General features: G+C 40.8%; 1 protein-coding gene across 1 annotated transcript; it reads left to right on the top strand.

The window, feature by feature from the left end:
- aldh1a2 (aldehyde dehydrogenase 1 family, member A2) lies at positions 1–22,133 on the top strand. Its single transcript, XM_079288132.1, has 13 exons — positions 1–170; positions 7,781–7,885; positions 8,577–8,717; positions 9,155–9,284; positions 11,466–11,527; positions 12,216–12,344; positions 14,414–14,527; positions 17,242–17,344; positions 17,982–18,166; positions 18,296–18,460; positions 19,026–19,183; positions 20,906–20,980; positions 21,213–22,133. The coding sequence occupies exons 1-13, from the start codon at positions 54–56 to the stop codon at positions 21,283–21,285; spliced, it is 1,557 nt and encodes a 518-aa protein (XP_079144258.1). The 5' UTR covers positions 1–53; the 3' UTR covers positions 21,286–22,133.
- The last annotated feature ends 902 nt before the right edge of the window (positions 22,134–23,035 follow it).

Raw genomic sequence — 23,035 nt, 5'->3', positions numbered from 1 at the left:
TTCGAAAAAACCCCGAGAGGCGCAGCAGGCAGACGAGTGGAGAGACAGCCGCGATGACTTCCAGTACGATCGAGATCCCCGGAGAGGTGAAGAGCGACCCCGCTGCTCTCATGGCATCCCTCCAGCTGATGCCCTCACCGGTGCCCGACGCGGAGATCAAGTACACCAAGGTCTGTTTCTCTCCGCACTCTCGCCGCCGATCGACTCGCTTTGCGCGTAACGACTCGGATTCTGCTCGAAGATGTCGGATCGTGTTTGTATCTTTCACTCAAACTTTTTTTGAACTCAACTCTTCGTGTGGCAGCATTAGACCGTGTAGCTCACTCGGAGCTGGAGCTGAAAACACTTCTCCTGACTGAACTTTTTCACTGATTATTAGCTGATCATTGTACGTTTTAAAGTCCCGTTGAGTCTCTTCTGCGTCCACGTGCTTATTGTATCTCTGGATTCAATAATCAACAACCATGGACAAGATCATTTAAACTAAATAAGTTGATAACAGACTCTTATAAACAATATTGTTTTTTGTGTTTTAATGGTAGAGAGTAACTTGACAAAAAAGTATATTTTTACATTTTCAAATGTGAGTCATTGCATGAAACTGGGACTAAAGACTGATCCTTGATTTTGCATATAATTTGGCCCCTTATAATTGTTACAACAGCTTTTAGGGGGCACGATAACGTTGTAATAAGACATGTCATAGTTTGAGCTCGTTTAGGAATGTGTCTTAAAGTTTATACAACAATGAGTCACGAGGACAATTATATTTCACTATATCATATTTTTTAAATATTTATTCCACATTGCACCTGAAGACACATAACAACGTCATTCCATGTTACTGCATGAAACGATACTTAATACAAATGTCTTTTTCAATTCAAGTTGAAAGAAAGTAAAATTGCAAGATTAGAGCCAAATCTTTCTTTTTATTTCAAATTTTTCATCATGATTATAATGTTTCACTTCAATAATTTTGTGGTATCCACTGAGTCGTAAAGCTCTTAATTTAATTAGTCTTTGAATACTCACAATGATTGGTATCAGTGGCCACGGCTGAGTCTGTGGGCAAACAAAACAGGCCAAATTCTTTCTGCCAGGTCTTAAAGTCTTTTCTTTCAAAAAATCTACAGACATTTTAGTCAAGTCCAAAGAATTGGCAGTAATTTAAGGTGTAGTCTCATTATTACCAGCAAGTTTGTTAAGTGAGTAAATGTACTAAATTGAAAATACACGTCAAAGAAGAAATGTGGTATCAGAGCAGTTTTTGCATTGTCGTTCAGTCAGAAGTGTGTGGGTGGGAGAAAAAGGATGCAGGAACAGCTGGAGAAAGGAGCTTGAGTCAAACAAAGATCTCTGTTTGAGTCACGAAACAAATCATGTTGCAGATTCAAAAATATGCTTTCAGAGAGATTTTGATGAAAACATCTGGTGAGAATAGTGCAGGTCCCATATTGGGTGGGTAATTGCTTCAACATTTTGTCACCTTAATAAAAACACAACAGTACATATACTCTTACATAACTGAATCAATCATGAATCAGTAAATCACAGTCTTTAAAGCATTCGTGCTTTGAATGCGAGTCTTGACCCACCACGAGTCATGATCCAATACGCACATGTTGAAAATGGCTGTCATATGTTTGATAACATCTCTGCAAAGTCTCATCGTTTTTTCTTCTTCTTCTTCTTGGCATATACATATTTGACGCTTTGGAGTACATTTACGTCATCAGTCAAAGATCCTCTGAGATTTTTGTAATATTTACTGTGTCTGTTGCTGCTGAAAGGGTCTTTTAGCTGCAGAGCAAGTGTTTTGTGATTACCAAGATTAAAGGGCACATCTCATAGAGGTCAGATTCACGATAGTGCGGTGTAAGTTCAGTCACTGCTATAATTGCTCTGTGTTGACACATACCTCAGTGTTTTAAGTGCAAAGGGCTGCTGCACCGTAAAGCTACATATAGTATAAGCTCTGTCGTGTTGTAACTTTTCCTTTGCCTCTTAGTGCAGAGTGTTAGTTAAAGGGTTGGAGAAAACGGTGTACAGGAGGAAATTTAGGGAGCGACTTGGTGAATTAACCCCTTGGAATTTGGATCATCCAGTCCCTGTTGGTTTGGTGGACATAGGGGGCAGAAGGGCCCTGATTTATGGGAACCCCTGGTGTGGGCTCTCCTCACACCCTGTTCCTGTTCTCCACCCCACTGACTGTAAGGGAAACAAGCAACGCTGTTCACTGGCCGACGGGACGTGTGGATAGAGCTGCAAGCTTCCAAACACTGATTTCCTTTTACTCAGATACCGTTTTTACACTGTTACATTCAACTCTTGTCCAACATGAAGGCTATATTAAGCGTTTTCTAAGTTACAATGCAAAGACTAAATGTGAGCCACCCTGGAGATAGAGATATGGCTGATACAGTATCACTGCTTAACAGTTTTGCTTCTATAACATGATCATGTGATACTGCAATCAAGGTTTGCCCCTTGTCCTTTTCACAGAGTCATGAACTTCTCACCGTCAGCGACACGCGGCTAGTGTAAAGATATCTTGTGTGCATTTATATAAGATTGAAGTTCGGTTTATAGTCTTTTGATACCCACATATGCAAAATTGTAGTTTTCATACTCTCTCTCTTGAAGCTTGAGGAGTAAAGCTGTCTCTCGGTTGTCCCGTCCCCTACCCCCACATTTCTATCGCTAGAAGGCTCCAACAGCTGGGTTACAAGACAGAAACAGTTTAAAGGTTGATAGGACCACGAAGGAAGCCATAAATAAGAGAGCCATGACAGCTTTTTATTGATGTTTTCCACTTGTGGTAGAAGTAGAGAAGAGAGACTGTTTATTAATAATTAAAGCAAACAGATAAACTTTTCCTGCTTTTTTTAGTGGGTGATACTTCTGGTCCTTGTGGTTTTTCACACCGTTCACTGATGATGAGTTGTTAAACCGTTTAGTGGGACAACTTTTACAGGGGTGGTAATAACCACCCCTTTAGCTTTTACTTTGAAGGAGCAGTCTGTAAAATGTTGTGTGTTGTGAAAATGCAAGTGTAAAGTCAGCTCAAAGTTTTAACGACATGATTGCAGTTCAGTCAACTGATAAGAATGTATGTCGAAAAATAAGCTTTTTAAAAATGTGGTTCGTAGGTTTGGTTTTATTGTAGCCTAATTCTTTGATAGAGTAATAACGTAGAAAGTAGTGGTACAAATAGAAAGCTAACAAAGACCAGATTGAGGGGTCTAATTCTGTGGCATTGTTCGTTGTCTGAGTTACAGATCTCTTAAACTAATCAAAAGTTATACATTTTCTTTGTTGCTTTGCTCATGGTGACATTAGTGCACTTTCACCATAGGAACCTTTGCAGAACCTGTCTGCCGAAGACCCGAGTATTTGTAAAGCAGTCTATGCAGAGACAACCACTCCATTTGGATGAATAAGAGGCTCCATCAATCTGTCACTGATTGAGATAGCACAGATGGAGGCTTGGGGCTCCCCGATGCTAGGTGCTGTCCACCAGGGTATAAATTATGACCCTGCCTCACTGTGTGGGTTAGTGGCCCTGCCTCGCCAGACCCTGACCTGCAGTTCTGGAGTTTTTCACTTCAAAACCACCATCTTACTGCAATCAAGATCAAACAGAGCCCAAGTTAGGGGATACTGTGCAACTAAATGATTTATCACAACGAGCACAGTGAGAGCTCTCCCCCTTCTTCTCTGCCTTTGCTTACACAATCTCCCTGTTCGCACACACATGGCCACATACTCTCTAAAACACATCTCTTTGATTGTGACAGGGTAAGTGTGCACTGTCATTAATATGTCCATTGGTGTGAAATGCCTACTTGTGCAGCGAGTGTAAATTATCATCTTAGCAGACACGTCAACATCATGTCCCCTGTCTCTTAATCACTGTTTAAGGAAGAGCAGTGACAGCAAGGTTACCCTGTTAACTTCCCATATACCTTCAGTCTGCGGCCCTTTTGACAAGCAGCGTGTAAATCCTTACGGTGTCACGATGGAAAACACTTGGCTTCATAAATCTGTTGGAGTATTGGTTCTTTCTCCACCAAGCACGAGACACAGTAGAGACAGAAGTGCTTTTCGAGATGTTTATTTGTCTGTGGAAAAGCGTCACATTTCATTAAAAATTACTTCCTCTCTGCCCACTGATCCCACGAGTGAAACCACTGTTCTTTAAACATATCCTTGACCTGCGATTTAGAGGATTGGTTAAGTACACAGGAAGCCCATCAAACCTCAGATGTTCCAAGGGGGAAAAAACACTAGTAGTGAGAGGACATTTTATTGTTGCCTCTTAGCAATTTGAACATTTCATCAAGATTGTATGTATTTGATATATTTGTTTGGATATATATATATATATATATATATATATATATATATATAAAAGTGTTGTTTTCAGTTTTTTTTGCTCTACTCAGATATTTAAAAATGGAATCTGGATGCAGATTAGATAAATTAATGACATCATTTACTACAGACTTTAAACATGCATGTATCTGATAATAATCTGCCCAGAAACTGGAAGAATTTTATTTCATGGGTTGTTTGTAATTACAGCCTTATTTCAAATAAGTACTTCTTTAACCACTTGCCCACACACAACGACGAGAGAAAGACGTTTGCCAGTCTGTGACAGCGAGGCCGCCCTCACCAAACCCAGGAGCGCAGGGTGGCAGTGTCTGTGTGAATAAAAAACATGAAGGCTCCATAGTGTCAGACATGTGAGAAGAGTAGGAGAAAAAACACCAGCTGGTCTCCACTTTCACATGCTCTCCACTAACTGGTGACAGTAGTAATTCTAAGACTTTTGAAATGCATCCAGAGAAGAAATAGAGTTCCTGTGATAAGGGAAGGATATGAAACTTCCTGTGCAGACGAGTATTGCAGGTGCCCGGGAAGCTAGGACTCGTCTGGCTGTGGAATCTTGGCTTGATGTGTACAAACACACACACACACATATATATATATATATATATAAACCCTTACATTAAAAGTCCCCTCTTACCCAATTACCTCACCTCTCATCCTCAATCTCCCCCCTTTGAAAAGAAAAGTAGAAGCATAACATATTCCTTCAGCTGTTTGCATCTGAGTTGTGAGATGAAGCAAAGAGCCAAACAGATGTTTTGTTGGCTGCAGAAAGTATTTTGGCATTTCTTACATCCCATTACAGTTCATTCCCAAAAAGTAAATGATTACAAAAAATCACACAATTTTGTTAACATGAAAAAAAAGTCAAAGACATTGACATTTAGCTTCGAGCCAGAAACAACGAATCTTGATTTTTTAAATTTTGGGTGTAGAAAACCTTTTGTAATGGATGACAGTGATTAAGAAACCTACGCTAAACGGTCAAATCGGGAAACGAACAAAAACACTTTGAAACGTGTGTGTGTATACCATGGCTCATCTTTTCATTATCCCCATGGCCAGGCTCTCCTGGTTGAAGTGATTGACAGCTTTTGAAGAAAAGCCTGGGAGTTGCTAAATGTTTGCAGCTGCCCTGTGGCCCATGCAAAAAGTCTTGACCGATATGCTTACTGCTCAGCTTTAATCCACATCAGGCCCCCTCGTTATACGTCAGGCATCACAGATCACAGCTTTTTGTCTGTTCTAATGCGACTTTTAATCATTTCTAAGTTGTGCATTGCATGAGCAAAAAATATGATTATATTATAAATAAATTGTTTTGAAAACATTTTTGGACACCAAGTTATTTCTTAGTGGCTTACTGGCAGTGCAGATTTGTATGAACATGAAACCAACATGTGAAGGGATAGTAACGACCCCGCAGGGAATGGGAAAGAAAAAAACGATTTGTCATTTGAAAATGTGCACCCTTGCACTCGCGTTTTCATTGTTGTGTTCTTTGCCCCTCGCCCAAATGATCCTAAAAGCAATTTTAAGAAACCTCGAGAGTTGATTTACAACTCTGCGCTGTCATCTTAATCAAGTCTCTCAATGGAACGAGACAAAAGTCTAACACCAGTCCGAGCCCAGAGAGAGGGCCGAGCCAAACGGCGGCTGACATTTGTCCTTTTCTAGTCGTGATTTAGGTGGCGGCCCGCTCCCCTGTTCTCGTGCTTCATCCTTTTTCCTTTAGCAGCGTCTTGTGAGAGGGGTTACGCCATGCATAAAGCTACCCATGGTCTGCATTCTTGCTGGGACTGTTGAGGCTGTCAGGGGGCTCCTCTGATTTAGGGCGCCCCGCTTCAGTGGCCCCTATAAATTTAAAAACTAATTCAGTGCTCTACAGGACTTTCTGTTTTTGTAGCTGGCCCTCTGCTCCTTATCGTTACTGACAATTTTATGAAGTGCTCTTAATGAGCGTCAGATTAAAGGTGGCCTTTGATGGAAGGCGCCTGAGAACGCTGGACTAGAGAGAAGCCTCTCCGGCCTTGTCTATCTCTATGTGTGTGTGTGTGTTAAGGTGTGTGGGGGATGGTGTGTGTGACCAGTACAAAGGAAACGTAGAGGAATGAGTGTGTGACGTATGGTTCTGTGGGGTGGTACACACAGATACTGAACACCTTAAACGTCTGCATGTGAGTTATTCATACGCAGAGAGACCGCATTATGAGCCTGTGAGCCGTGGGAATGGAGAGGAGGAGGGAGGCAGAGTGATGTGTTTGCTGCGACTCCAACAGTTCTCAGACTCCCTGGCATTTTATACCAACGCGAAAGTAAACAAGGGTAACAGTTTACAGCCAATTAAATAGTGCTTAAAACCCAGCGTTTATGGAGGTAAACATGTTGGAGAGTTTAGGGAGGCTTAGGCCAGTGGGATACTTGAACTCTGCTCTCAGGTTTGCTCTCCGTGCATCTGAACTCGTCTAAAGTAGAAGGACGGTAAGAGCATATGTATACACACAGAGGGATTTATGCCAGCAGATGTTCTCCCTACACTCTATCTATCGGGCAGACTGACAGCCATTAAAAACAGTGTGAGAGTCTGTCTCATGGATCTAAACATGTCAGCAAGGAAGGAGCTTTTTCGAATGATATATTTGAAAATTTCAAATCACACCTTGCTTTTTGTTCCACATTTCATCAGCTTATGAAGGCGTTGCTTTTATTTTATGTGCCATAATTCTCAGCGTTGTGACTCTGTCAACATTTATTTTTCCTTTGGTCTTCATAGATGTTAAATCTGTCCTGTTTGGAATCCCAGGCGGTTGTTTAACGGAAGACCTGCTTTAACGCATCACAGAAACCAAAGCGCGGCACGTGTTTTATGGTCTCGTAAACGAGCAGCGATGTTGTGAAACGTGTGTCTGTGTGCTTGGGAGTGGGTTGGTGGGTGGGGGTCTGGTGTCTGATAGGGATTTATCTGCACCCCCCACAACCCCCCACCCCTTTGTCTGGATGGTGGAGCACTCCCCAGAGAGCAATGCAGGACAGGCAGGAATCTCTGTCCAGATTTCCAGAGATTCTCCCATATCCCTTACACAAGAGCCGGGAAGAGCTGGGACTGTTAGTCTTTCACAGCCTCAACTACAAGCATGGGATGAAATCATTACGAAACACAGAATAAATATCAAAATAAAAAGTAGGATAGTCGTCATCTTCAACTCAGGCCGGTTTGCAAATTGTATTTTTGTAGTCAAATTAAGTTAGTTTGATTAAGGATTTTAATAATCACTTTGTGCATGTCATTTATACAAAGGAAACTACATTCATAACCTAACGTTCAGATTATTTGTTGCATCTGCTTACTAAAATACTAAAAACTGCATTTTTTCCCCTACAGATCTTCATCAACAATGAGTGGCACAACTCTGTCAGTGGGAAGGTCTTTCCTACCTACAACCCGGCTACTGGAGAGCAGATCTGTGAGGTCCAGGAAGCAGAGAAGGTAAATACTCTACAGCATGACATCTTCCGTCCGCTTTTTCATTGAAAACAAGGTATTTTTACATATCGTCACAAGTATGAACATATTAATATCATACTATATAAATACTCCAGGTAAAAGTCGGGTACTTCAAAGTTGAAGTAACAAAACGTACTCAGTGTATCAAAAGAAAAAGTACTCATTATGCAGAATGGTCAGTGTTATAATATTATTGGATCTTTATAATTGATACATTAACATGTAAAGATTACTTTAACGTTGTAGATCAAGATGGAGCAAAGTTGAACTACTTTATATTGCTGAGTGGTTTAAGAAATAACAAGCAGCTACAACATTTCCCTTTGAAATGTAGTGGAGTAGAGATAGAAAATAATCCAAATTGTACTTGTACACACTTTACTTTACTTAGTCACCTTCCACTACTGGATAGTTTGACAATGAAAACCAAGTTTCAGTTGGTCTTCTTACTACAGCCTAAGCCCTTGTTGAGTTAGCTGCTTCCATATTGCAGAAGTGCAATTTGAAATCAATCTCTGATGTATTGGTGAGGTAATAGTTGCTCTTTCTCATCCTTATTCCTTATTTACATGTTGAGGAAAAGTAAAAGCATCGGAAAAACTATTCAGGTATATGCTACTGTCATGAAAAGTGCAAAGCGACGCCTGCTTAATGGATGGTCATTGTCTCGTAGGCTGACATTGACAAAGCGGTGCAGGCGGCTCGACTTGCCTTTTCTCTGGGCTCCGTATGGCGAAGGATGGACGCATCTGAGAGGGGCCGTCTGCTGTCCAAACTGGCTGATCTGGTGGAGAGAGACAGTGTCTATCTAGCTGTAAGTTAAAGTCTCATCTCTCTCTAAATGAATTAATGTGAATAACTTTTCAGTTTCAAGCAGCTATGTTATTATCCACATGTATATAACAACAAAAAGTCCTCTCATCCACTTCACTGTTACTCTATTCATGTAATTATTTATAGCAGAACTGTAACTGCAGAGTAGTATAACAATTATTCCTTTGTCTGTTTATATCATTTCATATCTTCTGCATAGCACTTTGAGTTGCCGCTGTGTCTGAAAATTCTAATAAACTTGCTTTGACTTAAAGAGAACATATAACTGTAACTTCCGGGCTGTATTTGAAGGTTAGTGTTATCTTAGTGTCACATTTCACCCATGGGAGAGTGTAAAGACTGGAACAGTAAGGAATTATGTGAGGATCACAAGGTTATATCACATATTTCTCAAACGTCTCCCCCGTCTCTCTTCAGACTATTGAGTCACTGAACAGTGGGAAGCCTTTCCTGCCCACCCTGTTTGTGGACCTCCAAGGAACCATAAAGACACTGAGATACTTTGCTGGATATGCAGACAAGATCCACGGCACTTCCATTCCAATGGGTAAGATCCCTCTATGAGGACTACAGCAGAGTTTTAGTGAAATAGACAAGAGTGTTGTTGGGATGCCTGGCTAGTAGGGCTAGGTATCAACTGAGATACTTTCGACTGAATTTTGTCTTCAGTAAGACTTAAAAACTACACTTCACTTAAAAACTACAGCACCAAAAGTTGGTTTCTTGGTCAGATTATGCCAATCAGATATGTCTTAGTTTGAAACTGTGCATTCTAATACCCATACTACCATATTTAGTATGCCAGAAAAGGTTTAAGTATATTCCAAAAGATGGTGTGACAAAAATACCAGGATGTTCTTTCGCTTTCGGACACATTTTGTAGCATAAAAGCCAGCGTGCTTTTCTGGCTATTACCCACAGTCCTCTGCGCAGCGAATATATGAGCAAGAGGCTCAAAGATCAAAAGTATGGGATTTGGGACCCAGAAATAGTTTTGTTTATTTTTCTTGTACAACTGTTTGTGTTAAAACATTATACAAACATTTCAAACCCGCAATAGCTGATTTTGGCCTATTGGGGTCACTGTAAACATACTGTAAATACAACACTGACATATCATCAACTTTTATGTTGACATGCCAAACTTGGTAGCAAACAGTTGCTTATGAACACAACCAGCAGTTACAGAGCACCATTCGTTTTTTGAAATGTGTTTCTGATCACCTGACCAATAGAAGTGCAATGCTCACTCACTTTTAGTTCTGTTTTTGGTCTCCGACCAACTCCTGGAGAAATATCTGACTCTTAAGCTGCTAAATGCTCCACTGTACTCACCAGCTAGTTGCTAACTGTGTCAGTGTCTGTTGTCTGGCATATTATTCAGTTGAATAAAAGAAAAGGGTTTGTAGAAAAAGCACACTTATACTCAGCAAAGTAAGGTATCAAATTAGCGATCAATCCAAACACTACATGTATTGTCCTGAGGCGGCTGCCACCAGTGTCCCCTCTCTAAGGCAGTTGCATTTGGGGGTTAGGAGAGGAGAAAGTTGGCTGTCTGTTTCAACAGGAAGCACAAAAAAGGAAAATAGAATAAGAGAGAGGACATGAGAAACCTCCTGATACCACCGTATTGTCCCTCTCAAAGCTTCTCTTGTACACTGCTGCCAAACCAACCGTGCTAAGCATTTTGCCAGGGCTTTGGTTTAAGCTTCAATGCTCTAGTAGACTTTCAGAGGAAATAAACAAGGGTATTCCTGCAGCCTGTATGAGATAAGTCTGTCAGTAATTGTGTTTGTTCACCTGTCAGGATGAAGTGCAAGTCCTTTCAACAACCTGTCAGCATTTATGCACGTTATGCTAAGATTATTGTGTTAAATTTGTCTTCCCAGACGGTGTGAAATGAAAGAGGAGTGACATTATGTGGAGAACCTTTGGCTTCACAGTGTAGTATAGTTTACATTGTTTGTTCCAATTTGAAATACAAGTCATGCAGGAGTCATACTTCTAAACAAACCTCACAGACACTTGAGCTCCTCCTGAAAGTGTCATGTCTATTAGGTTTAGGGTTTCATTCTTCAAACAATAAAATACCCAACATCCGCTTTGGTATTAAGGAGAAAGGTTCAAATATGATAATCTGTACTACATTGTTATACCTTACTGCATCCCATTGAAAATGATTATCTGGCTTGTCATCGACCATTGGTCATTCCAGTCCAAATGCAACATGAGGCAATGTTTCATCAGCTGTTGCAACAAATTTAGACACACATTTCTCAACATCAATTGTTTTTTGTGGAGAATGAACAAGCATGGCACACCCTCAGCAAGTACCTCCTTTTACTTAAGCAATGCAAGAGGAATGAGCAAACATTTCCAGCATAACACCCATCTCTATGACCTAAGACACTTACACACATGCCTGTGCTGTAGGAGGCTCGAAAAGAAATGTAATCTCCCACCGGGGTAAAGAAACCAGGAATGTTGCGTGTGGATTCATTTACAAATTAACATGTTGAGTCAACAACACCGGCAGTATCAGGTGGTGACGTTTTTCATGTCTTTCAGGCATTTTACAAACTAACAAAGCTAGAAATGATTTACCCTGTTTTACCTTTGTGTGTGTGTGTGTGTGTGTGTGTGTGTGTGTGTGTGTGTGTGTGTGTGTGTGTGTGTGTGTGTGTGTGTGTGTGTGTGTGTGTGTGTGTGCGCGTGTGTTCCTCCACAGATGGAGATTATCTGACATTTACCAGATTTGAGCCCATTGGAGTTTGTGGACAAATTATCCCTGTGAGTATAACGCTTCCATAAGACATAAGATGAATACAAACAGACATAAAAGCTTGGAGAAAAACAAAACTGATAACAATGAATTGGTTGAGTGTAAAAGTCGTTGGTTTTAAGTCTGTTCTTTTTGTTGAATTACATTCTGCATTTTCCAGTAATTCCCACACAGTCACTGTTTATCCTGCTGGTAAGCCCCAAAAGTTACGGTGCTATAGTGAGTTTGACTAATAGAGAACGAGAAGTGAGAAGCAGAAGAGCTAGCGAGGGATTTAGTGGGTTTGAGGAAAAGAGAATGGTGAGAAGAGAGCAAAAGATCAAGGAGAAAGAGACACTGTTGGTTGTGTAAGAATTCAGAAAGCGTGTGGTTCTGCATTGAGCCCCATGGGCTCCTGTGTAAAGCAGAAATAACACAGGCCTGTGTTTTGTACAGTGATATGGGTCTATTGCACATGTGTTGCAATTTCCCGGCTTTCTCAGAATACTGTGGGAAGAGAAAATACTGTACAAGTGCCGAGAACATTTTCTCACTTGACTATGTTTAGACAGAGTGAAAATGAGAGTAAGTGACTGAAGAGCGATGAGTTATTGAGCTTGACTTGTGACCACCCAGTGTGTCAGTCAGATGCATCATGTCTTTTTCCGCCATGTGTGTGTGTGTGTGTGTGTGTGTGTGTGTGTATGTCACGCACAGTGGAACTTCCCCCTGATGATGACAGCATGGAAGCTGGGTCCAGCAATCGCATGTGGAAACACTGTTGTCCTCAAACCTGCTGAGCAGACACCGCTCACATGCCTCTACATCGCAGCTCTCGTCAAGGAGGTAAATAATCTCTTTGCCAACTAACCACAGATATTCACGTGGCAGTTAGCCAACATTTTATTTGGGCAGTCCAACGTTAATACTCCCAATAACTGAATGTGAACCACTTACAGACTTCAGTTTGCAAAGAACACAGTGTACACTATGAACACTTTATTTGGATAATCCATTATTCATGTAACCACATGGCGACAAAGAACAGATGTTTGACAAAGTGTCACTTGTCAATCTGGAGTCTGTAATCCTAATTTTCCACCATGAGATTAACACCAGACAACATGTGCTCTAGAGTTAAATGGTTAAAAGGTCTAAAACACAAACAAATACATGTTTTGTCACTTACTCGTAATGGTATTTAGCTTTGCAGATAGTTCTGATTGTATGAGCTAAAGTGTTGAGATTTGAATCTCTGAGATTTTTCCTGCCACCCCAATACAATGAAAGCCAATATAATTTGTTTTTGTGGTGTTTAAAGCATTGAAAATTCCACTTTAAAAACTCAACTGCAACATGTCTTTGATGAAACAATGCTCTGGTTGCTCAGGATAATTCACCCACTGCAAACACTGCACATAGCCACAGAAACAATCATAATGTCATTGCTGTTGCAAATAGTTGGCTGTTGAGCTATTGTGCTGCATTCACGTCATATCAATTAAACCACAATAACGAGCTGCTGAATGGGGAGGAAAAAACGTGCACGCCAGTTTTCGACTTGTAATTCAGTCTACTGCCAATTTCTGACATTGCGTGGCTAAGGCTTGCACTCGGGCTAACACCTTGGAGCAAAGCGTAATCCTATAATCGTGCTGGTTTACTCTAGTGTACCAAACCGAACACTTAAAACCAGGTTAAGACTGAGCGTACTACTTAACTCAGGATATTCTGAATTGGTGCTGAACGTAGCGACGATATGAACAGTGATGTGTTCACTTAATGATGTACGTACTGATGTCTGTTTGAATGGTGATGTGGGAAAGAAAATTGAACGAGCTACTAAATCAGTGACAAAACTTTCAACTGAATTTAACGAAACATTTGGAATCAGCAAAGTGTAAAGATTAGTAATCTTGAGACACTAGCAAGAGTACGCTAGATCTTTAAAATGATTCAACAGAGAAACCCGGCCCAATGTTGCCAACTCTTCTCCAAAGAAAGAAGCTAGTAGCACTATGGCTCCAAAAAACAGCTAAATCTAGCATAAAAGTCCCCAAGACTTCAACACTGACAGCCCGTCCCTTCAGGCCTCCCTGCTAAGCCACTCCCCGAAAATGATCATAATGAACGTTAACAACATATGTGGCTGTTGTTAGAACTCACAGCTCTTAAGATGGCAGTTTGGGGGAGACTCCGGTTACGAGCAATGAGTGCGCAGGCAGCATATGTGCAGGTTAGCAGGTAGGCAGTCAGGTAGCTCAGCCAATCATTTATTTCCGGCCGAATGAAATGATTGGATGGGCTTATTACAGTCTTGAGACAGTCACACATACCAGATATGTATTCCTTATATTTGTCGGAGCATTTGATTCGTTGATTGCTGTCAGGATGTAAAGAGAATTTCAACAAATCCAACGAAAATGTATTTGAAGAAGATTACCAACCCTACCTGTAATATCAATAGGAAATCAGTGCTGACAAATTACAAAAGAGCACTGACACACAGAGCTTCATTTACAGTGCAGCAAAGATGGTCAAGTCAACACAGTTAAATATGACGAATTGTGCAGTAAACCCACATCCAAAATGTGGTATAGCAGTGCATTGCATACAATACAGGCAAACACTGTAAGTTAAACAAGATAGGAACAATCCAGTATCTAATGTAGAAAAACCTAATCATGCTGTACAAATCTCAGTGTCCACATCCTCCCCGACTCCCCCCTGCCCTCTCCTGCCTCGCCTCTTTCTGGAGACTATCTGTCTGTCGCCTTCGTCTTTTTGATGTTCTCTCCGTTCTCTGCTGGTAGGGAGGTTGGGTTGGGTCCGGATTCCCCCACACCGCCTGTGGTTTTGCTTGGCTCTGCTGTCATCTCCACTAAAGCTTCTTTCCTCTCATATTGTTTTGACAGGCTGGGTTTCCACCGGGAGTCATCAATATTTTGCCAGGATTCGGGCCAACGGCAGGAGCTGCGATTGCTTCGCACATGGGCATCGACAAAGTGGCTTTCACAGGATCAACCGAGGTACTTTTCTCTAATAACATGGCTCAGATCAACAGCTGCCTACCGCTCTCCTTTGTCAGCACAAGTGACACAGTGACCTACATGTGCGGAGCATAAGAGCAGGCTGGGTAATTCGGGGACGTTGTGTGCTTCTATTGAAGTCTAGATGACAAACAAATGGGGTCTTATGCTGTGTGCCCTGTCATTACTACTCATGAAAGGGGGCTCTGATTTGATCTGGCACACATGCACATATTTGTGCTGTCAAGAGTATACAAACACATCTCTGTGAAAACACTGCCGCTCTCCTGTTTCCCCTCTGCTGTATTAACACACCTTCACAGCAAACTTCATTGAACTTACCATCAAGATAAACCCTCGTAACTTTACAGAACAGGGGGCTGTCAATGGAAAGCTAAATCATCAAGGACATGCACCATGTTAGGTGTTGGAGGTGTTGCGTGTCTGAACGCATTCCTCAGACCAGAGGAAGAAGCCAGACTGACAGCAGATTATTTTACTGCAGATCATTTATAAACATTTGTTATTTCTAACTGCAAGCTAACCCCTTTTATAAACCTATTTGCAACAATCCTAGTGGAGACTTTATGTTTTACTGTGTCCAGCCAGTACACACATGAGCCAGGTTTACTGTATGTTATGTTCAGATTAGCCTTGTGGTTTATGGAGATCTCTGTTTTGACTCTGGTGGTGTGTTGGAGAGAAAGTGAGTTGTGAGCAACCCCCGATAAGCTCACACAGGTATAGATTACTGTCCATGAAAAGCCATAACAGAAACAGTAACGAATGCAAAATTGCATGATAAGAAATATATGTTCAGCTATAAGGTTGCGTGTTTATGATTATCCAGCACAGTATAACACAAAACATTCATTTTCCTGTCCCGGTCTGTCACACACACAGACACACCCAATCAGCGAGTGCACGCAAGCTGACATAAATGCACCTTCTAACACAAACATCTTCTTTGTTTTATCATCTCGTCTTGATTGAACATTTCCTTTGTGAGTGGCCCCGGTTTTTTTATCCTGTTGTTTCATGTGATCTGGAGTCAATTATTGAGAGAATGAGCCAGTGCTGTAAGAGTCTGCTGATGCCCAGACTGTGAGTCACCACACTGTAGTAGGAGTGGTGGAGGGATACTGCCCCCCCCCAGCATCTCCTCACAGGGTGGAGGGTAGTGGTATAGCTGCAGGTGGATTTTAGGACCACAACTCATCCTCATACTGATTCACATGTGGCTGTGACTCCACATGGAGGAGTCTCGCAGCCCAGCGTGTTTCCTTTACCCCTGAATAAACACACGCTAACTCCCCTGAGTCAGCTGCTTTGTGTTTCCCATCAAAGACAGACAAAACACATCAGAAACATTGAAGCCAAGCCAAGTATTGTGTTGTTTTGCTTCAGTACAAGTCACAGCACAGCAGTTGATACTGTTCTATTCTCTCGTTTTCCATTATATCTTAGTCTATTAAAGGGACTCAGACGCAAGATAAGACAGTAAGAGAAGATGAGTCTTTTCCATGCTGGAGGTGGTTTTTTTCAACTGACGACTGAGAGGGGATGTTTCCGCTTTATCTTGTCGGTTCCCTCAGAAATTAGAACGGACTGTATGAGTAACAGGAAGACGAATACTTGTTTAGGGTGTAAGGTTCGTGAGGAGAAGGTGTGAGAAGTTTCTCAGACTTCTAATCTTTTGAGTTGATACAAGATTTCACAACATTGAAAACATTAAAAGCATGTGATTTGACTCAGCAGAGACTCATGAGAACAATTTTGACAGAGCAAATATCGGCGGACTTATAATGGCCACATCATTACCATGACGACTCAATCCTAAAGGAGGAGTTTGACAATTTGGGAAATGCATTAGATGAGAAGATTGATACCACTCATGTTAGTGTGGACCTCATGTTTGCCGTTTGCATTCACTTTTGTGTCACATTGCCATTGTGAGGAAACCAAATATATGCTTTTCTGCCCTTAAACTTCGTCATTATAATGCTTAAGTCTTAGCATTGCAATGTAAGGCAAATAGATGCAGATTTGTTGTTCACTGTGATTACCCAACATCAACACGGTTTGAGATCATCTACCGGTAATTCATTTTCATATCACAAGAAAAAGATTGAAAATCCAATGACTGCCAGGAACATTAAAAACATTGAAAAAAAATCTAAAACTATGTATATATACTGTATACATACACTTTATGTATGGTCAGAACAAATGTTAAGTATACGTGATTGACAGTTCAGGAATTAAAATGAGCAAAAACAGTGGTATGGTCCTCTGAAGACGAGTCGACCTTATCAAACTATCCTGTTCTCCACGGTATTATTTATGCTAAAGAAAAAAACACAGCAAATCCCTTGCTGTCTATCATATTGACACACCAGACTCATTACATAACACCCTCAGGTAGTTACTTCACCACACACACCTTGCGGTTGCTTCTTCCTGCCCGTCATTAGACATCAGATGCTGTTCCCGGCTGAAACATCGTTATATTTTCCTATTGCTGTCTCCAAAAACCTGAAATAGATATTCATTCTGTGTGTTTGCAGAACTCATGTTTCAGCTGGCCAACCGGTGCATTCCCTGTTTGGAGCTAACCAACCTCTCGAAGCTATTTAATGGCTTCAGCTGATTTACTGATGTGGCTGCTGGTCTGCATTTCTGTGAGTAAACTACAGATCTGTTTCCTTCGCTAGGTCGGCAAGCTGATCCAAGAAGCAGCTGGGAGGAGTAACCTGAAGAGAGTGACGCTGGAGCTGGGAGGAAAGAGCCCCAACATCATCTTTGCAGATGCTGATCGTAAGTGTTCAAGTTATGTTTTATTCAGTGCTCCAGTCACCCTCACTAGGTGGTCCGTCACTGTCACTATTTTGTTTAGTCATATGTCCCATTCTCAGGACCTCCAGTCTGCGTAAACACACATGGAGTGAGAGTCTTAAAATGCTCAGAAGCGTTGTAGTGCTATGGAAACCTGTGGATGGATGGGTTTCATATGAATTCTAAGTGGCTCACCAAACTGGGGGTGCTGACGCTTTCAAATGCTTTCAGCAGCCGTGAGAGGGGCTCCCTAAGGCCTGTAAATCAGGAAAATGGACCCTGACTCAGTCGGGTGCTTCAGTCGAGACCCATAAATCACAGGGGTCCGTTAACCCTTCGTGCACAACATCAGGGTCCTGTCTCTCAGGTGTCAGGTGTCAGATTTGCACAGGAAAGCTCCAATAAACACTGGAGCAAATTTTGCAACAATATACTATGCACAATACTTCTTTTTTTCAAATGAAGTTGTTGCATATAGATGTGATGATTTCACAAGAAAGACTTCATATTTCTTCCTTAATAATTAACCTTTAAAAAAAAAATATTCATGTGGTTTAGTTTTTTAATTTACAAACCAATTTATCAAGCTATTGATTTACAAAAATCTCTTTTTCCCCAGTGGACCTGGCTGTAGAACAGGCCCATCAGGGAGTGTTTTTCAACGCAGGCCAGTGCTGCACAGCAGGCTCTCGCATCTTTGTGGAGGAATCCATTTATGATGAGTTTGTTCAGAGGAGTGTGGAGAGAGCCAAGAGGAGGATAGTCGGCAGCCCCTTTGATCCCACCACTGAGCAGGGTCCACAGGTGAGGTCAACATATCTACAGTTGAATCTCCCTTTTTCTTTCACTTTCAAAATGTGTGTTTCTCTGTCTTGTTTTTTTTGTCTTCCTTGTCCTGGCCTCTCATATAATGTCTGTCCTCCACCTCCACAGGTCAGCCGAGAGCAGCAGAATCGTGTGTTGGGGTTCATCCAGAGCGGCATCAGTGAAGGGGCCAAGATGGAGTGTGGAGGCAAAGCTCTGGGCTTGAAAGGGTTCTTCATTGAGCCCACTGTTTTCTCTAATGTGAGGGATGACATGCGCATCGCCATAGAAGAGGTACGATAAGAAAGAACAGGGATTTTTACAACTCTACAAATGTTAAATGTATTATATATACTATATTATATATGATATACTAAAGTATCCAAGATTTAATAATTCATTGCTATATCAATTGCAGTTGACCAGGAATTTGTTTTGGTGCGCACACACAACAAAAACACAATTACACGACAGTAACCATGATAAATTCAATATCAAAAGTAAAAGTTCACATTATGCAGAAGGATCCCTTTCAGAGTGTTTTCATGTCATATATATTATATTATTAGAATGTTATTATTGATGCATTAATATGTAAGCAGCATTTAATGTTCTAGCTGGTCGAGGGGGAGCTAATTTGAATCGCTTTATAAAGAAATTCAATACTTTAAGTTTGTCTGTACTTGATTAAATGTTACTTTCCACCATTGGTATAAAATACATCCTGGATGAAATTTTTGTGCAAGATGATTGGTGGTAACCCCCTATCCTTAACCCTTCACCCTTATTTATATGTGACCAGTAAGATATAAATATAATATATACAAATAAGGTAAGTAAATGAACCTGTATGTTACAGATTTTTGGCCCAGTCCAGCTGATCATGAAGTTCAAAACTATTGATGAAGTGATAGAAAGAGCCAACAACACAGATTATGGTTTGGCTGCGGCTGTATTCACCAACAACATCAACAAAGCCATGACTATAACCACAGCCATACAGGCTGGCACTGTCTGGTAAGTTGCATCTGCTGTGTTTCTTTAGCTACAGTGTAATGGTAAAATATGCATTTTGAACTTTGTGTCCTCGATGTGAACTCGCAGTGAACTCGAAAACTTACGTGTCATCTATTCAGGAAAATGGATTGGCTTCTGAAAAAGTAGCAAAACTACTTGCAGAGTGGCAGAACAACTTGTTCCTTACAGTGTTCACAGTGTCTCTAACGTGGAAAAACAAGAAGGTGTTATACTGAACCAAATGATCTCTCACTCCCTCCTTCCCCCTTCTTCCACATGCTCTTTACTAAACAGCAAGCTAAACACAGTTTCATCAAACCAACAGGAAGAGGTTTATGACAACTACTGACATAATTAAGTTTTCTTTGCAAGAACAAAAAAAAAAGATCCACATGCACACACATTCTGACACTTAGAGGCGTGCAAACTGTATGCACTTGCAACACTGCACTGAAGAAAGTGCAGACTAAGCAGCACCGGTAATCAGAACTGGTGGTTGAAAACGCCTCATGTTACCTTGAATGTATCGAAGCTGTGAAAAGTCAGCTGGATACAGCAGACAAGCCCTCGCGGGTGCTGCACTTAGAATCTAACTTGTTGCTGTATAAATAAAGGTTACATATTCTGAAGCTTTTACCACAGACTGCTGAATACGTACTCTGTTGTATACTCTTCCCTTGCAAGCGAATAAACGGAGAAAAGACAACCTTGAATCTTCTGAAGACTTTATTATTGATTTCTCCCGATTCACTTAGAAATCTTCCATCACAACAGTCAGTAATATTTGTCATGTGGGAAATATCAACCATTTCAGACACTGGCATCCAGAAACTGTAAACTGGCAATGTGCCGCCTTCCTATCATTACACAAGCCACAAAGAAATGTTTTACTTCGCTGTTTTCACTTCTTTCCCTCAGCTCAGATATTTAAGATCTAAAAGCAAGCATACAAAAGCAACATGGCAGTGCAAGACAACTGTGCAGAATATAAATTGTTAATGTAAACTGAAACTTGTAATTACCTGCAGATGGATACGAGTAGAGGTAGAATTATATCTAAAATACAGCATCTGCCAAGAATTGCTCACCACTTGTCATACTTGACCACAATCCTCTGCTAGCTGAGACATTGCTCTACCTTGTCTGTCAGTCTTGATGCCGCCCAATCACGATCCCCCTTCTTTTCCTCTGTTGAGGATTGTGTTTGGTACCAATGGTCTTTTCTTACCATCTTTTTTCCTCGAAAAATCCTGTCTATTCTAAACAATTCTACCTCAAAGCTGATACTGACCACAGTGGCCGCTTCTTAAAAAGTAGCAGACAATCAGGAATCATCTGATGATCATAAAGATATGATGATTTTTGCATTGTCTGTTTTTAACCTCATGGTCATTTTCTCAGACTGAAAACTCTTTGTCTTCAGGCTGCACCTTTCCCCTGCTCCCACAATCCCAAAGTTTCCCCACTTCTACTCTACCTCAGCCTCATTCTTCTTAGCATCCATTCACCCTTTCCTTCCCAAGCTGGTGCAGCTAGTGAATTCACAAATAGACAACCTGACAACTGTCAGCTGCGTTTGCTCAACAATAATGGAATTATATTGTTAAATCCAGAGGGTTTCAAGAATAGCAACAACGATGAAGCTTGAATACTTTGGTAGAAAATAATGCACCATTTTACAATATCAAAGCATCAATGTTCAACGTTTTATGTATTTCCCAGGATAAACTGCTTCAACGCTCTAAGCACACAGTGTCCATTTGGAGGATATAAAATGTCTGGCAATGGACGTGAACTGTGAGTATGACTTGACTGCCTGCCCACTGAATATACACAAATTAACCACAATATTACTAATACTGACTTTGTGTTTTGAAAACCTACTTTCTAAAATTGCTTAACATGTCATAAATCTTAATCTAAGAGGATATTGCAATATTTCCAGCAGTGTATACACTATATTTCAATGCTGCTGATATTTTAAACAGAATGAGCAGCATTGTTTATATTTTCTGTGTTCTGTTTCCAGGGGAGAATGCGGCTTGAGGGAGTACTCAGAAGTGAAGACCATCACGATGAAGATGGTCGCCAAGAACTCTTAAGAAGCCACGTCTATTTTGGGAGGAGGTAGCATCTTCCTCATCACTGACCATCTCTCTCATCAGTCCGTCAACAGTGGCAAACCACATAAACCATCCAATCAAGTTATCTCCATGGTAACTACAGGCTGTGACCACTCGCTGCCCTCCCAGTTCCCCCATCCCCGCCGCATTGCTCGCCACGGACAGTCAGCCAATCCCTGTCCAGCTATCCCTACCTACCTTGAGTTTGTGACTGTCTCCAGTCTAACTGACAACCACTGAACTGCCCCCATAATGTATACCTCCTCCACTAACTCCACTAAAGCACTCACAGAGACGATGGGGGAGGCTGCTCTGACTGCAAACCCCAATAACAACCACCCCGTCAGCCGCTACACCCTGATTCCGCCCCCCCCCCCCCAGATGCTGGATGCTCAGAGACTCAGTCACCGCACTTGAAATTAACCCTTTACAAGCAACTTGTCATGTGTTGGGAGGACGTTTCTCTTTGTACTGTGCGGGATGATCGTCAAAGACCTTGTGTCATTTTCTTGGTAGCATTTATGCAAGCATGTCAGCTCATTCAAGACCACTGATGTTGTCGGCCTCAGATATGAATGGATGAAATGTTAATTCAGAATTAAAATGCATTTCTAATTGTCTTTGTTTATATTTTAGCTTGTATGACTTAACACTGTATGTCAACCTTTGACTGATGTAAACGTGAAGAGTTTAACCTCTTAAAAGCATTTTACTCTCACCTGCTAAAAGAGGGGTAGATGTATTTTAAACATTATGTAACTGATTTTCATTGATGTTCATCTATGTTTATGTTTGTACAATCATATGCTATAAAATTATAAAATGACCATAGTTTTATTTTTTTTTTCAGTAGAAACTTTTGTACTGGAAAACTATTTGTTGGGTTTACTACATTATTAAGTCTTAGTTATATAAATATTGTATTGATGCATCTCTTTTGGAAAGAAATTGGTCCAAGGAGATGATTTAATTGTTTGAGTAGTAATGAAATACATATTTAAATAGATAAGTAGTAATACATTCTACAATGTTCAGCTCTACCTAAGGTAGCCTTTTTTACAGAAGGCATTTTTGACACGTAACGGTAGGAAAATCGCTGGTGTAAATAATTAAATGAAAGGTGGCCGAATTCCATTTAGCTGCTTCAGGTTCAGGGTCCAGGTGTTGTTAATGTTATTAGTAACACCTGTGCTCTTCCTACCATGAAATGCTGATACAGTACTTAAAATTACAACTACAGAAAGGTCAAAACAGCAATAAAAAAATCAAAAATCTTTAGGAGAACCGTAACAAACTAATTAAAAACTAAACATGCAGCAGATCAGATACTTTCAGAAACATGTAGATTGGTTGAACGGGGAAGGAGGGTGGTATGAGCAACTTCCAAGGCCAGAAGTTGCTTAATAACTTCTGACGCTTACATTTATGACCTATAAACCTAGTTACATAATTGCACCGGTGTCTAAATTTAAACTTTGTCAGAGCTACTGAGTAAATGAAAAAGAATAGGTAATGTGAACATTGATACAGATATTTTGACTATACCAAGACCCAGATTCTTTCCTGCTGTCTCAAAATGTCATCTGTGCAAAAGTTCGAAAACAACGATTTGCTTTTTTAGTCTAAAACATGTTGATTTCAAGTAAAGTAAAAAATGTAAGCATGGCTAATGCTGTTTAAATTAAACTACAAAGGCAACAGTTTAAAAAAAATCACTTTTCGTCAGTAT

This window comes from Melanostigma gelatinosum (assembly GCF_949748355.1).
Source record: "Melanostigma gelatinosum genome assembly, chromosome: 2".
Lineage (NCBI taxonomy): Eukaryota > Metazoa > Chordata > Actinopteri > Perciformes > Zoarcidae > Melanostigma > Melanostigma gelatinosum.
Note: the sequence above shows the minus strand (reverse complement) of the source record. Positions and strands in the feature narration are given on the sequence as shown.